We start from the raw sequence: 13,552 nt of genomic DNA, 5'->3' as shown, positions 1-13,552 counted from the left end.
ATCCATCCTGTATTATGATGGCGTGGATGGCAACTGAAACACAATCCTTCCCTGGTAATTAACATCTGTGTAATACTGGTAATTAAAAAGTTCATAATAACTTGTTCTACAGTTCTCACAAACACTAAAGATAAAACCAGCTAATTTTTTTTTTTTCTAAACATAGCCAAGACAGCAAAGCTTAAAGCTGCCTCCCGGGTGTACGTGCAGTGATACAATTACTGTATCAGGGATTCATTAAGCACATGAACCACGGGGAGCAGCTGGATGAAGCTCTGCTGGAAGCATCTCCCACAGAAACCCCCTGAGAGCAGCTCCCCTACAAGAGCAGGCCCAGGAGAATGCTGGTCCCTTGAAGGGGCTCCCTCTTCATGGATTCTGACCCAGAGCTTGGTGCCATAAGCCCAAGGGGCTGGAAACACTAAAGGCAGCCAGCACCTGCAGGAGCCTGTGCAGCCCCTCACCGCCCCTTCAGGGATTGTCCTGGGGGAGGGAGTTCTGGGCAAGGCAGACCATTTTTATCCTTAGGGGGTAACGGGTCTGGTGGAATTCAGAGGGACCTCATGGAACCACAAAACGTCCTGGGGCAGGGCTGTAGCTGCACACAACCTACCGCTGACACTCACCAGGGACATGCTCAGCAGGGACATGTAACTGTAACTCTGTCTGATCCTGAATAAAAAAATACTCTGAAACAATCAAAACCCTTCACTGCTTGACTGTGCAGCTCATTTAACCAGGACTCTGTCCTGGGAACAGTTCTGACAGAGTGTCTCTGGCAGTGTTTCTCCCAACCATTATCTCCAGCACACAAAGACCCATTTGAAAGAACAGCACATCTGCTGTGCCGGTCTCCGCGCGGTTCCCACGGCCACCTTCCTGTTGTGCCATGGGGATGGACCAGCCCGGGTGACACAAATATGTGACAGCTGCTGGCCATGATGACAGTGCTTCTCGGCCTTTCCACAGCTCATAAAATCATGGAATCCCAGACTGGTTTAGGTTGGAAGCTACCTTAAAGCCCATCTAGTTCCAACACCCTGCCATGGTTGCAACCCACTATCCCGGGTTGCTCCAAGCCCCATCCAACGTGGCCTTAAACACTTCCAGGGATGGGGCAGCCACAGCTTCTCTGGGCAACCTGTGCCAGGGCCTCACCACCCTCACAGGGAAGGATTTCTTCCCAATATCCAGTCTCAGCCTCTAAAACTGCAGTGACTGGCAAACAAGTGCAACTCTCAGGAGCCATGCTCTAAATACAAGGTTACCAGCTCAACAAATCCGCCTTCACATCTTTAAGTACTGATTTTGTTTCCTATTCTAAATACCTTGCCACATTTCACTCCTTAAGATATTTTTCATGAAGTCTTGCAACTTTACTTTTTCCCTGCTGAAAAGCTGTGCTTTTCTGCAAGATTGATGGACTGGCTTGTCAGAACACCATAAATCATTAAAATCTCTTTTATGCACACTGCTGTTTGCTGCAGCCAAGTTGTAACAGCAGTTGATGAAACTTTTATTCACAGCAAGGCTGTTGGTGTTTCCAGGTCGTGTCAACACTTCCATTAAAAATCCCTTTTTCAGTTGCTTATGCTAGAGCCAAAATTCTCTCCTGACCCAAAATAACACCTGCTGTTCACAGTAGCACCTCAGTGTGCCATATATCAGAGAATCACAGAATCCCAGACTGGTTTGGGTTGGAAAAGACCTTAAAGCCCACACAGTTCCACTCCCTGCCATGGTCAAGGACACTTTCCACTAGACCAGGTTGCTTCAAGCCCCATCCAACCTGGCCATGGACACTTCCAGGGATGGAGCAGCCACAGCTTTTCTGGGAAACATCAATAGCTTCAATCTGGAGTCTTAAGAATATGTTCACTTCCTTGAAGCTCAAAAGACCCCCAGATCTATATCACCTACAGGTGTGGCCAACCCTCTGTATACCAGCAGAGGAAACATGCAGATACAGCTGGGAGCAGCTCAAAACACAGGCAAAACAAGGCTTGCTCATATTTTATATTTTTTTCCAGAAAGAATCTTATTTCTATCTCACTGTTGACATGAATAGCACAACCAGCACACTGAAACTATGTCAACAAAAGTTCTTCTCATTGGCACCAGTATACAGCAAACAGGGAGCTGAGATCTCCCAGTTGGTGTCTATTGGGGAATATTTCCGAATTTCCCTGCAAGAAATCATGGGAGGGGGATGCAGAATGTTATCTACCAGCTCTGAATCCTGTGATTTAATACAACTTTAGGTGGCTCAGAGTAAGCATTTCCCTTTAATGTCACACTGAGAAAATAAGGTTCCATTAGACATTAAGCAGATGTTTCTGTAATTGAGTTTGGATATGGGGCATTATTTGACTTGCAGCTCCAAAAGAGGTGTAGACTTTTTTATCTCAGGAAAGACATTAATCCAAATAAACAAGGAGAAACTGAAGAAGTGACAGCAGAGAAAAACCTAAGGAATAAAAAGGAAATAAGAGCATTTTTCTTTGCTTTTGCTTGTCCTGGTTTTCCACATGTGCCCCCTCACACGCCGGCTGTACGACCTCTTTGCCAATCCCGACACCCCAAACCTGACGTCTTTACTTCATGTTAAAATAAAAACTGCTTGCATTTTGGATCATTCTTTGGCCACAGCCTGGAGCACATGTCCTCAGTGGGGATTTTCTGACCTCAAGGATACGGAGCAGCAGACCCCCCTGGGGAGGGTCCGAAGGGGACGGAATCTGAGCTTCCCACGGTGTGGACTGCTCTGCTGAGAGCAGGGAGGAGGGCAACCCGGGAGATGTGTTCTGGAGCTGTCACACTTCCTACGGAAAGGCTGTTAGGCATCTACATTTTTGTCTGGTTTTAATCACATGCTCAGAGATCTCTGCTGGGCTTTTTCAATAATTAAAGAAGAATGAGGAAAACTCAGACCAACCTGCAGAGGTCCCTGAAGATACCATGACCCATCTTCTTTTTGCCTTTTGGACAGATCCAAACCTGGATTCACCATTTACCCCAGTCCGGCGGCACTCAACACATTTACACAAGGATCTGGGTCCCTGTGCACAACCACAGCTAACAAGTGTTTTCTGAATAAATTGTGCAATATCCTCCTGTGGGTGACACACATTCTGAGTTACATTTTGTATTTGGAGCCATCTCTCCTTATGGCCACGACTACATTCTGTGATGGTTTACACATTGGTCAAAGAGGCAGAATGATTTTTTTAGCTGTATATTTGATAAAACTCGGGAACAGAGAGAAATCTAATTACTTCCAATGAAGAATGGAAGGTTTTATTTAATATCTGAACGTAAATTGATGTTGAAGCCTTCCCTGATCCCAAGACAAGAACTCGCTGTGCTATTTTAAAAAGGTTCACCATTCAGCACGATCTGGTGCCGCTGGGCAATGGCATTGAGACCCAAGTGGCCCCAATGTCCTCGTTTGTGCTGCTGCCAAAACCCACCCCCAGGCCCCAAAGTTTCTCCTTTGTGCTGAAGGAAATAAGCACAGGTCTGACTTTTCAGCCAAGAAAGGAGATACTTGTGTTTCACAGTGCAAAACCTTGAGGAGGAATTAATGCCAGTTACAGCCAAATGCTGAATTTTCCCTTGGCGGAAGCTTACTCCATTGAGCTGGTGTTTACCACCAAATTGTACATAGGGACAGACCCTGGAAGAGCAGCTGTAGAGGGTGGGGAGATGAAGATCCCTTCCAGAGTGGGGCACGGGTGCTCTAATAAGCCTGGACACAGACAACCCCCCACTCCTCCAGGCTGGTCCATTCCTCCATCCCTGTGTCCACCTCAAGCCTGAGCAGACACAAGCACCATCAGACAGGGGCTGCCTCCACCCTGTCCCCAGGGAGCCTTCACAAGCTTCACAAGCCCTTCTGTCAAACCTACCAAACAGCACTTAATAATATCATATCGCCAAGGTGAAGAAATATGCTTCCTATTTCTCCAGGGATGGGACTCCCACTGGAAGGCTCTGTCCAGGAACACCCTGCAAATCATAGAATCATGGAATGGTTTGCACTGGGAGAGAACTTACAGATCATCTCGTTCTACCCCCTGTCATGGGCAGGGACACCTTCCATTATGCTGGGGTGCTTCAAGCCCCGTCCAACTTGGCCTTGAACACTTCCAGGGGTGGGGTAGCCACAGCTTCTCTGGGCAACAATCTTAATCTCTCTGACAAGCCTAAGAATAGCAGGGGTTAAAACTGAATTTTAGAGCAGGGCAGAGCTGAGAGCCTGGGAATGCAGCAGGGGCCCAGACCTCTAAGAGGGGCACACATGGGGCACTATCCCATCATGGGGTAAGTGGTGGCCAGAGCTCCTGCATCCTGGCAAAAAGCATTGTCCAACTGCAGCTGGGAAGAACGAGTTGGTGTTAGTTCATCTTCAGTGTGGTTTGGTTTAACTGCACCACTTGCTGAGTATGAACAGATAAGTATTTTATACTGCATTGCCCTTTATTGAGAGGAATTTTTAGCACTTACTTTTAAAAAGAATTTTTAGATCAAAAGTAATAACGTGGCACAACAATCTTACTGCAACTCCGTGAGCGAACGACAGGAACAGAAGGATTCTCGATGGATTTTGGACATAAATAGTAACTAAACGGGAGGTGAGAGTGGAAAGCAGAGACACAAAAGGCTTCTGTTTAATAAACACTGTTCCCTTTCATGCCTTTCTTTCTTTAAAAAAAATCCCATTTACTTACAGTCCAGAGTGTGTTCCGAAGGGAGGTACAATTTCTGATCATACAGATAAAATACAGTTCATCACAACTGTGATGGGTCAGTAAGAATAAAATAGTATAGAACATTAGAAAAGAAAAATGTGCAAATGTCAAGGCAATCCTGTAGCTGCAGCTTTATTTCAGAGAACAAAATGGCCAGTTGGTATGAAAATGGAAAGCACTAAATTTAGAGTTCATCAACATTTCTCTCCTAATATTTTAATTTTACGGAACTATCGAAACTATTATGGACTTTGCTATCCACATCACACAAATGACCATGTCCAGGACCTTTCAGCAGGTGACCCATACCAGGTCACACCTGAGGGCCCCTCACCCCATACCCTGGGCTCGGCCAACAGCCTCAGTGACGGAAAGGCTCAGAGGAAAGAGACCCAAACCCACCAAAAATCCCACCCTAATACCTCTGCTGCTCACAAACCCTGTTCTGTATTTCCTGGCTGTTTTCTCAGGAGCCCTTTGCAGTGACAGCCTGAGCAGCTCAACCTTTCCATCAGCCTGTTCTCCACTGCCCTGTTTCCCCAGTGCCAACAGCAGTGTTGAGCAGAGAGACATGTCAACAGAGACAAAAAAGAGCAGGTACCATGAGAATTAGTCATTTCTGTCTCTTCTCCCCCCAAACCCATCAATCTTGGGCAGAGAACACAGTGCAGAGCAGAGCAGTCCCAGGGCACAGCTCAGAGCATTAGGGAGCAGTTCCTGGTTCTGAGGAGCAGGGGGTCTCCAGGCTGCCCTGCCCTGCTCCCAAACAAGGCCTCTCCCAGTGCATGGCCAAGCCCCATGGTGGGGGGCTCCATGTAATGGACCCCAGCTGGATGAAACACCCAAACCTCCACACAACCTTCCTGATACACCTCTAAAGGTCTATCCCACAACGACTTTTCCCACATCCTCTTTTTGCCTGTCTCCAGAGTCCACCAACATTGTTCATCTGGGAAAACAAGGCAAACCACCGGGTTATTCTTAGAAGACGGGAAAAAGAGGCAACTTCAAAGGAGAAAGTCAGGCAGGAAAAGTGGGAGGAATAATAGCACATCACATGCTCATCACTGGGAAGGACACTTCCTAGCAAGCCTGGCTCACACAGAGGTTCTGTCCCGTGGCTGCCACTGACTCCAGGTGCCCAGCACAGGCTGTGGGTACCTCTGACTGTGGTGAAGTTACCTCAAATCCATCATCACAACACTTGTTTCTATTGTTAGTTTTGCACCAGTTGCATCAGTTTCTATTTGTATTTCTCATGTTCCATCTTTAATTCATTGCTGAGACACAGGAAATCCCAATGGCCTTGTAGTGGCTTGTGGGCAGCTCCTGCCTTCACCACAGAAAAACCAGAGCAGGACTGTATCCAGCCTCATGGAGCTGTGTCCGTACAACTCCCATGAGATTCAAATCTGTTTCTAAGCAGGGCACAGACACTTCAATAGGAAGTCACATAAATGAATAGGAAGACCCATGAGAAAAAATACATCCTGTGAAGAAAAGGAAAAAGACTCCTTCCAGAAACACCACTGATCGATGGTGCTGCCCAGAGTGACAACAGGGGTACACCCCATAATGCTCTGGTGAAATGCAGGCAGTATTTACCTTAATAAACTCTATTTGCTGTATCATGCTGATGTATTCATAATTTCATAAGAACAGCAGACGTTGTTCCTTGTCATTTATGACATTAAGTGGTTTGTAATTGTATTGTCCAACCATGAGCATTAACAGAACATCCCAAACTCACAAGCTGCAGCTTCCAAGGACCTGTAGATGACCTCGATGTCCAACACAGCTTCAATTTTATTGTTGCCAGAAGCTGCATCTGATGCTGGAACCTCCCATCTCTCTGTTCCATTATCCAGCTGGTGGGGGGGTGTGCTATGATGGCTTGTCAGAACAACACCAAGATCCAAATGCTGGTCACATTTCAGCCACTGAGAAGTTTATAATTATCATTAGTGATGAAGGGAGCTTTTTTTCCCTTTAAAAGTGAGACTGCTAATGTTGTCCCTGTGAGAGCTGCAGGCTGGCACCGAGGACAGGACAAGACCCTGCCCGTGACAGGGACAAAAAAGGAGGTTCTCCTAAGGGCAGTGCTAACAGAACAGTAATCAGATTTCCAATTATTAATCTGATCCATGCCAAAATATTCTGCTCTTTGTCCTCAAGACAGATGATCTTTTATGGAATTCAGTAATGCATTTAGGGTGGGTTTGTTCTCATCCAGGCCACCTGACCCAGCTGTGTCCTCTCCTGCTCCCACTGCAACTCCTCCTCCTCCAACACCTGCACCTCTCTGTCCCCTTGCCCCACTCCGAGGCTGGCCCTTCCAACATAAGGGTCAGGGTTGGATTCAGAGACATCTGCCACTCGACAGGCAGCATATGTTGATCCATAAAAAGGTCTCCTTAATCAAAGACCTTGAAATGAGATCGCATTTGGGCTCAGGCAGGGAGGGGGAGTGGGGATGGTGTGGGAGGATTTTGTTGTAGAATCTAATATTGAAAAAACTCCCATGTTAGAGCCAGGAAGAACCTGAGCAGCCAACAGCTACTGAGTCTTGATGCACAAACAGGAATTCATGTGAGAAAACATTCCTGCTGCCACTAGCCACAGTAAGTTCTCACTGTGCCGACGGCAGGAGACGTCTTGTGGTCCAGCTCCAGACGTCGCTTGTGCTTCCAAACTGAGTGGAGCCGCTTTCTGGATGCTGAGGATGCGCCCTGCCAAGCCAGACACCACAGGAACATCGACCAGTGTGCCACGGGCAAAGCCAGCCATGGCAGGAACACCAATCAGTGTGCCACAGGCAAAGCCAGGCATTGCAGGGCCGTGGACTGCATGTACCACGGGCAAAGCCAGCCACCACAGGGCCACCAACCACCCCTTCCCCTCCTACACCAAGCACTGTGGCCATGTTCCACCTGCCCCGCTCCTGGCAGTGCCAGCCCCCACACAGAGACCTGCAGGGGTGGCCCAGGACCATCTGTGGGTTTTCGGGTGGAGGATGATGCTTCTGCCCTCTACTCTCTTAGCTCTCTTTCCTGTCCACAGGCCCCCAGCTGCTGGCACAAGGGTCCATCCCACCTCCCATCCCACCTCCTGTCCCACGCCGGTGTGACTCACCCACAGGGAATGATGGGGGCTGAAACAAACCCCAGGCAGTATCTAATGCAAATGTTAATAAGGCACCGGGTGTATAATAATAACAAAAGTGGGCAGCTTGTACGATAAATCACTGCCTTATGAAGTCTGATCCTTCAGAAACCACAAACAGGTCCCCAGTGGGGACATGCAGGATTGTGTCCCAGGCTCCTTCCAGCTGAAGTCACTGCTCACTCTGTCTCTCCAGACGATTCAGTGGCACTTTCCACTGTAATTTTCCTGCTGCTGCCCCCACAACAGAAGACAGTGAGGTGGTGCTGGACCCCACTGCCGCTGCGGCTTTCCATGCTCTGCCATTCTCTCTCCTGTGGCTTTTACCGATGGACAGACTCTCAGCTTGGCAACATCCAAGAACAAAAATCACTTGGTATTACCTGGGAGTATCGGAGGGAGGATCTCCCTCCGTGTGCTCTGTGCTTTCTCGCACGTCCCTGTGCAGCCTCAGGGGCCAACTGGGACAATACCTGACCAGCACCGGATGGTCCAGCACCAGATGCTCTCCAGCACCCCAGGACCCACAGACAGCCCTCACCTGGCTGTCCCCTCCCAGCAACCATGCTGCCCATTGGCAAAGCCAAGGCATCCTCGCTTTTGGAGCCTCCCAATGATACGGCATGCAATCCAGTGACAGGGACAATGTCCAGCAGGGATGTGTGTCCCCAGTCCCTGCCAACAGCTCTGGCAAACCCTAAGCCTCGTGTGAGCTCCAGGACAGCAAAGGAAAAATCAAGGGCAAAAAAATATCTGTGGCAGTTTAGTACCAATGGATTAAACTTCCAGTCTTTCTTTTGGGGGAAAAAATTCAACATTTATAAAGCTGAAAAAAAGGAAAATGGATCAAGCTTGTGTTGATGTCAAAGAGAGATTCAGTTGAGAACAGACTTGAAGGGAATTTTATTTATGATGCAGCTACTGGGTGGGCATTTGTGACCTTTAGAAAATGGAATAAAGCCTTTCTATTCCCAGCTCTGGGCTGTGTGAATTATTAAAGCAACAAAATCATGAAGTTGAAGTACCTGTGCAAAGCAACCCACGGCACAGCCAGCCCTCCTTGGGAGGGTCAGTGCGGAGCTGGGCACAAGGAGCAGGACACCCAGCCCTCTCTAGAGAAAACCAAAAGCCAGGCCTCCAGCCCCTATGGGCCACTGGCACCCATCCCAGGCATATGGTTCCCCTGGAAGATTCCATTTCCTGCTGCTGCTGCTCATTCCATCCCCATCCCTGGTTTAATCCTCTATTTCCAAAGGCACACAAAGACATAAATCGGTGCTGAAAAACTTCAGATGTGTTCTTATTTCTTCACAGCAGTGAAGTGGATATAATGAATTCCCACAACCCCATCCAGCTTTTTATCCCTTGAAAAAGGCAGCTGGGGCTGATCTGCTGGTGAATTGAGAGGTAAGCCCAGGCAGGAGAAGGAGTTCAGGAATGAACACCCTCAGCTCCCTCATGGTTCAAACGGATGGGGACTGAAGCCAGGAGAGGCCAATTTTTACTTAGGGAGGTATCAGGATACTGCAACACCACCAACGCCTTCAGAGGTTTCTGGGTCTCATCACATCTTTTATGAAGCACAGTGAACTTCAGAGCACGTTCCCCATTAAAACAGGGTCACAAGCTGCATCTTATTCTGGAAATCCAGACCTGGCTGCTGCTACTTGGGAAATGGCACCAGAGCAGCCAAAACCTGAGCAACTGCTGCTGCTTGGAAAGGAGGCTGTGCTACAGGAGGAACACCATGCTGCTATGAAATTACTAAAAATCAAATCATATCACCTCTAATATGTGTGGAAAATATCACGCACTTGCTAATTGGAGTAAACATGGAATTGAACATGACCTTGATTGGATTAATGGCATCTTAAAGCTGATTAAACCCACCTTTAGCAAACAGAAATTGGCCGTTTACTGCAGATACACCCGAGCCACAGTTCAAGGTCTCTCAGGCTCTTCAAAAGGGATTTGTGACTTCCTTTTCCCTTCTTTTCCTATAGTTCCTGTACTGATGACCACACAAGTCTGTCCTGAGGGGTGCACAAAATGAGCGTGAAGGAAATGCTGAGCCCAAAGTCCCCACAGGTGCTGGTCCCGGGTCCCATCACCATGGGATCACACAGCATCAGATTCCACAGGTCATTCATGCACACTGAGGCTCTACACCCCTACTTTGAGATGGATGGGACACCGGCTCCTAAATATCCTCCTGAACGTGGGCAGAGAGTGGTTAAATCAACCAAAGCAACTAAACCACTCCTAAATTTCAAATACCACTTTCCAGGTAGGTAGTTCCATGTTTTCTGTAATTAAATGCGAGTTGTAAATGACTTGGTAAATGCAAAAAGCTTTTCTCAGTGTCAGAGGAAATTCAGCATATTGACATAATTATCCAGAAAGATGACAGATGAATCATTTCAGCATTTTGTTGAAAGTGTATGTACAGTTCTGATGCCTGATAGACTGCTACGTGCTAGACTTAACCTTTCTGCAGCATAAACAGAGGAGTGAGCAGCCACAAGGAGCAGCCACGAGGAACAGAGCAGCCTTGGGGAGCAGCTCTCTTCAAAGTCTTCTTATCCTGCCCTGGGATAATCACTTTTTTTTTCTTCATTTCATGTTCTCAGCAGAATTAATTTTCCAAGTGCTGCTGCTCAAAAGAATAAAACTCCCTTCTCTGGAAAGTTACTTTTAGAAATATGAATTTTCTTAAATCAGCTTGAAAAAAAAAAAAGTGAGCTGCTCTTTTTGAGATTTTGAGTTAGTCCTTGGTCTTTGACAGTGAGATGAACTGACAAGACCCTGAGAGTTTCCATTCTCACCAGGAGTGTCTGGGGAGACTTTCCTCTGCTCTTTGCCTTATCCTCACAGTGCTGCCCCACGGAAGGATCTGAGCTGGTATTTAATAATTCACCATCATTTAACAGAAGTCCAGAAATTTGACAGAGCTCTGCTGCCAGCTTTTGCCTCTCCTTGCTGAAGGGACGTGGCTGCAAACACCGGTGACTATTTCAAACCACCCCCTCAGTGACTTACACACTGCTGGCAATCCATTTTCATTAGCCCTGGAAGTCCCATGCAGACTTACATCGAAGCCCAGCAGGAATTCACGGGGGTGGATTGTGCCAGAGCAGTCTAATAGATACCTCAGTGTTCGTCAGTTCACTGAGGCTGTAACGAAACGACTTCATTAGCAAGCAGCACTAATGGCAGCACTGTGACTAATACTGTCCTCGCTCATGACTCTCAGAAAAGCTGGACTCTACCCCCCCAGACTGTGGCTGGATTTTGTGCTGCTGCTATTACTCAACACTGACACTACTTCGTGCATTTTGAGTATTTAAAAAGAGATTTCCAGTAATCAGTAAAAATTTGGGCTCTTCTTCAGCCAAACAGGTCTCAGATCTGCTGAGAAATTTCTGCCTTTGCAAAGTCTCCAGTTTCCAGCCATCCGAGTACAGCAGGTCAGGCTGCTCCTGAGGCCATGGCCTGGTCAGACATTGCCTCATCAGGTTGCACCAGGCAGAGGGAGAAGGCAAAGGACAGGGCAGGTCACCTCCAGAGCCAGGTTCAGATTTTCTCATCCTCATGGCATCAGCTTTTGAACAAAGCACAGTGAGAGAAACCAGCCAAGATGACGCAACCAGCAGGAAGCATGAGCACGTACAGCTTTCCCTGACGGCTCAGCTTGTCCTCAGTTTCTCTTACCAGTGTCTGGGGACACTTGTGTCCCTCTCTGAGCTGGGCTGGGCTATTCCACAGGTTTGATATCGCACGTTTCACACAATTTTCAAGGCCATTTCCCTGCCTGAAGCCCCAGTCCTGCACACAACCCTGCACCACACAACCATCCCCTGAGAAGGTGACAAGCCAATTCAGTGTGTTCAGGGATCATCACTGGGGCTGTCGCTCCCACAGCTCCTGTCCATTGGCACAGGTGACTCAGCTACAGAGGGACACAACCACTGCTGGCTCACAGTAAAACATGGGATAAAATGAATGCAATGAAGCCTTGCATGCATCCAAGGACACGCATACACACACTCAAGGTTGTGCTGGCAGTGCAAACTCGGGTTGGAAATGCCATGAGAGATGCAGCAAAGTCACCTACACAGGCATCAAGTGAGAGTCAGTGAAAAAGGGAATGAAAAAGGACTAACACTAGGAAACCAACCAGTAACTGATTTCCAGAGCTATCCAGCTTTTTGATCATCACCTCCCACCTCTTCCCACATGCTTGGCAAAAAAAACTTGTTAAAAATAAACAATAAAACCTCTTCAGCATAACTCATTTCTGACTGGGAAAAAAGCCCAGGACTTCGGAGAACCCCCTTGACCACAGTGTGCCAGCTCAGTCCATCACCCAGGACAACTTCCAGCACCTTCCTGACTTACTATCCCCTCACAGTCCAGACACCCCCACAGGAAACAAACCATAATGAACGTTTGCTGTGAAATGGTCACAATTGTGCTAGTAGTTTAAAACACACCTGTTTCACCAAGATGCCAAGAAATAAAGCAGCGCCAAATGGCAACAAGGTATTTTCCTGAACATTTTTCCTGTGTTCACTGAGCAGCCATCACAAAAAATATAAAAATAGCCTATTTCAGTCCTGTTTCTGTTTCAATACCCCATAAGTACATAACAGTAGACACCTGATAAACCCCACAAGACCGAGCGCTCAGGCCTACCTTGCCAAAGCTTCCCTTCCCAATCGCCCGGAGAATCTGGAAGTGGTCAAAGTTCACTACAAGGTAAAGAAAAAAGAATTTAAATTTGTAAATGCTTTACTGCAATGAGCTTGCATTTAAAAGAAGGCAGGGAGACAACTAAGAACATTGGCTAAGCTTTTATTAAAACTGCTGCAGGACAGCAGTTGTTCTGTCAAGTCTCTTTTCATCTGCTTGAGGGAGCTGGCAGAGGGTTCAATGAGGTTACTGAATTAGTGGTTTAGCACAAGTTAAAATACAGCTTGGACCTGTGTGGATAAAGGAGGGGTCTCAGAGCTCACGGACAAACTCTGAGCGTGGCAGAGCAGGGAACACAACGAGCCCCTGCCCCACGCCCCACACAGGACACTGCTCCGCTCCACACGACCGCGCTGAGCCACCCATGCATGTTCAACACAGGGTGGGCTGGTGGTGGTGCTGCCCAAGGGCAGCATTTAGAGGACAGGGATGGCCTTCCACTCCCTTCATGTGCAAGCCCACCTGGGCCAGACCCATTCTTTTTTCCAGAGCCAGGGTGAGAAGCAATGGCAAGAAAGGACTATGCAGCTATAACACCTCACCACTGCCTTGATCGGCAGCTGCTGCAAACAAAATTATTTTTATACTGAAGTACTGCTGTGATCTAATTTAGTGCCACTTTTAGATAAAGAAGACAAGATAAGGAGGAGCTCGCTGGTGGACTGAGCTGCACTGTCTCTGGTACATCTGTCAGCCCTTGACAGTTCCACCATGAGAGCCCAATCCTGTGGGGGACCGTCAGCATTCCACGCCAGTTTTCTAGAGGAAAAGAAATGCTTGGCATGGGCTTGGGGATTTGCAGTGTGAATGATGCATGAGATGGTCAACAATGAGCACTGACCCAGTGTTTGACCAACAGTGGAGACCAAAATCGCATAGGAAGAGTA

General features: G+C 47.6%; 1 protein-coding gene across 1 annotated transcript in view; it reads right to left on the bottom strand.

The window, feature by feature from the left end:
* Positions 1-13,552, bottom strand: part of STK32C (serine/threonine kinase 32C) — a 63,712-nt gene that overhangs the window by 14,979 nt on the left and 35,181 nt on the right. Inside the window, exon 2 of the mRNA XM_018078534.1 lies at positions 12,609-12,664. Coding sequence (XP_017934023.1) covers positions 12,609-12,664 — 56 coding nt within the window. The remainder of the gene's footprint in view (positions 1-12,608; positions 12,665-13,552) is intronic.

The sequence above is a fragment of the Manacus vitellinus genome, unplaced genomic scaffold (assembly GCF_001715985.3).
Source record: "Manacus vitellinus isolate BGI_N305 unplaced genomic scaffold, ASM171598v3 scaffold_40_pilon, whole genome shotgun sequence".
NCBI classification, from domain to species: Eukaryota; Metazoa; Chordata; class Aves; order Passeriformes; family Pipridae; genus Manacus; species Manacus vitellinus.
Note: the sequence above shows the minus strand (reverse complement) of the source record. Positions and strands in the feature narration are given on the sequence as shown.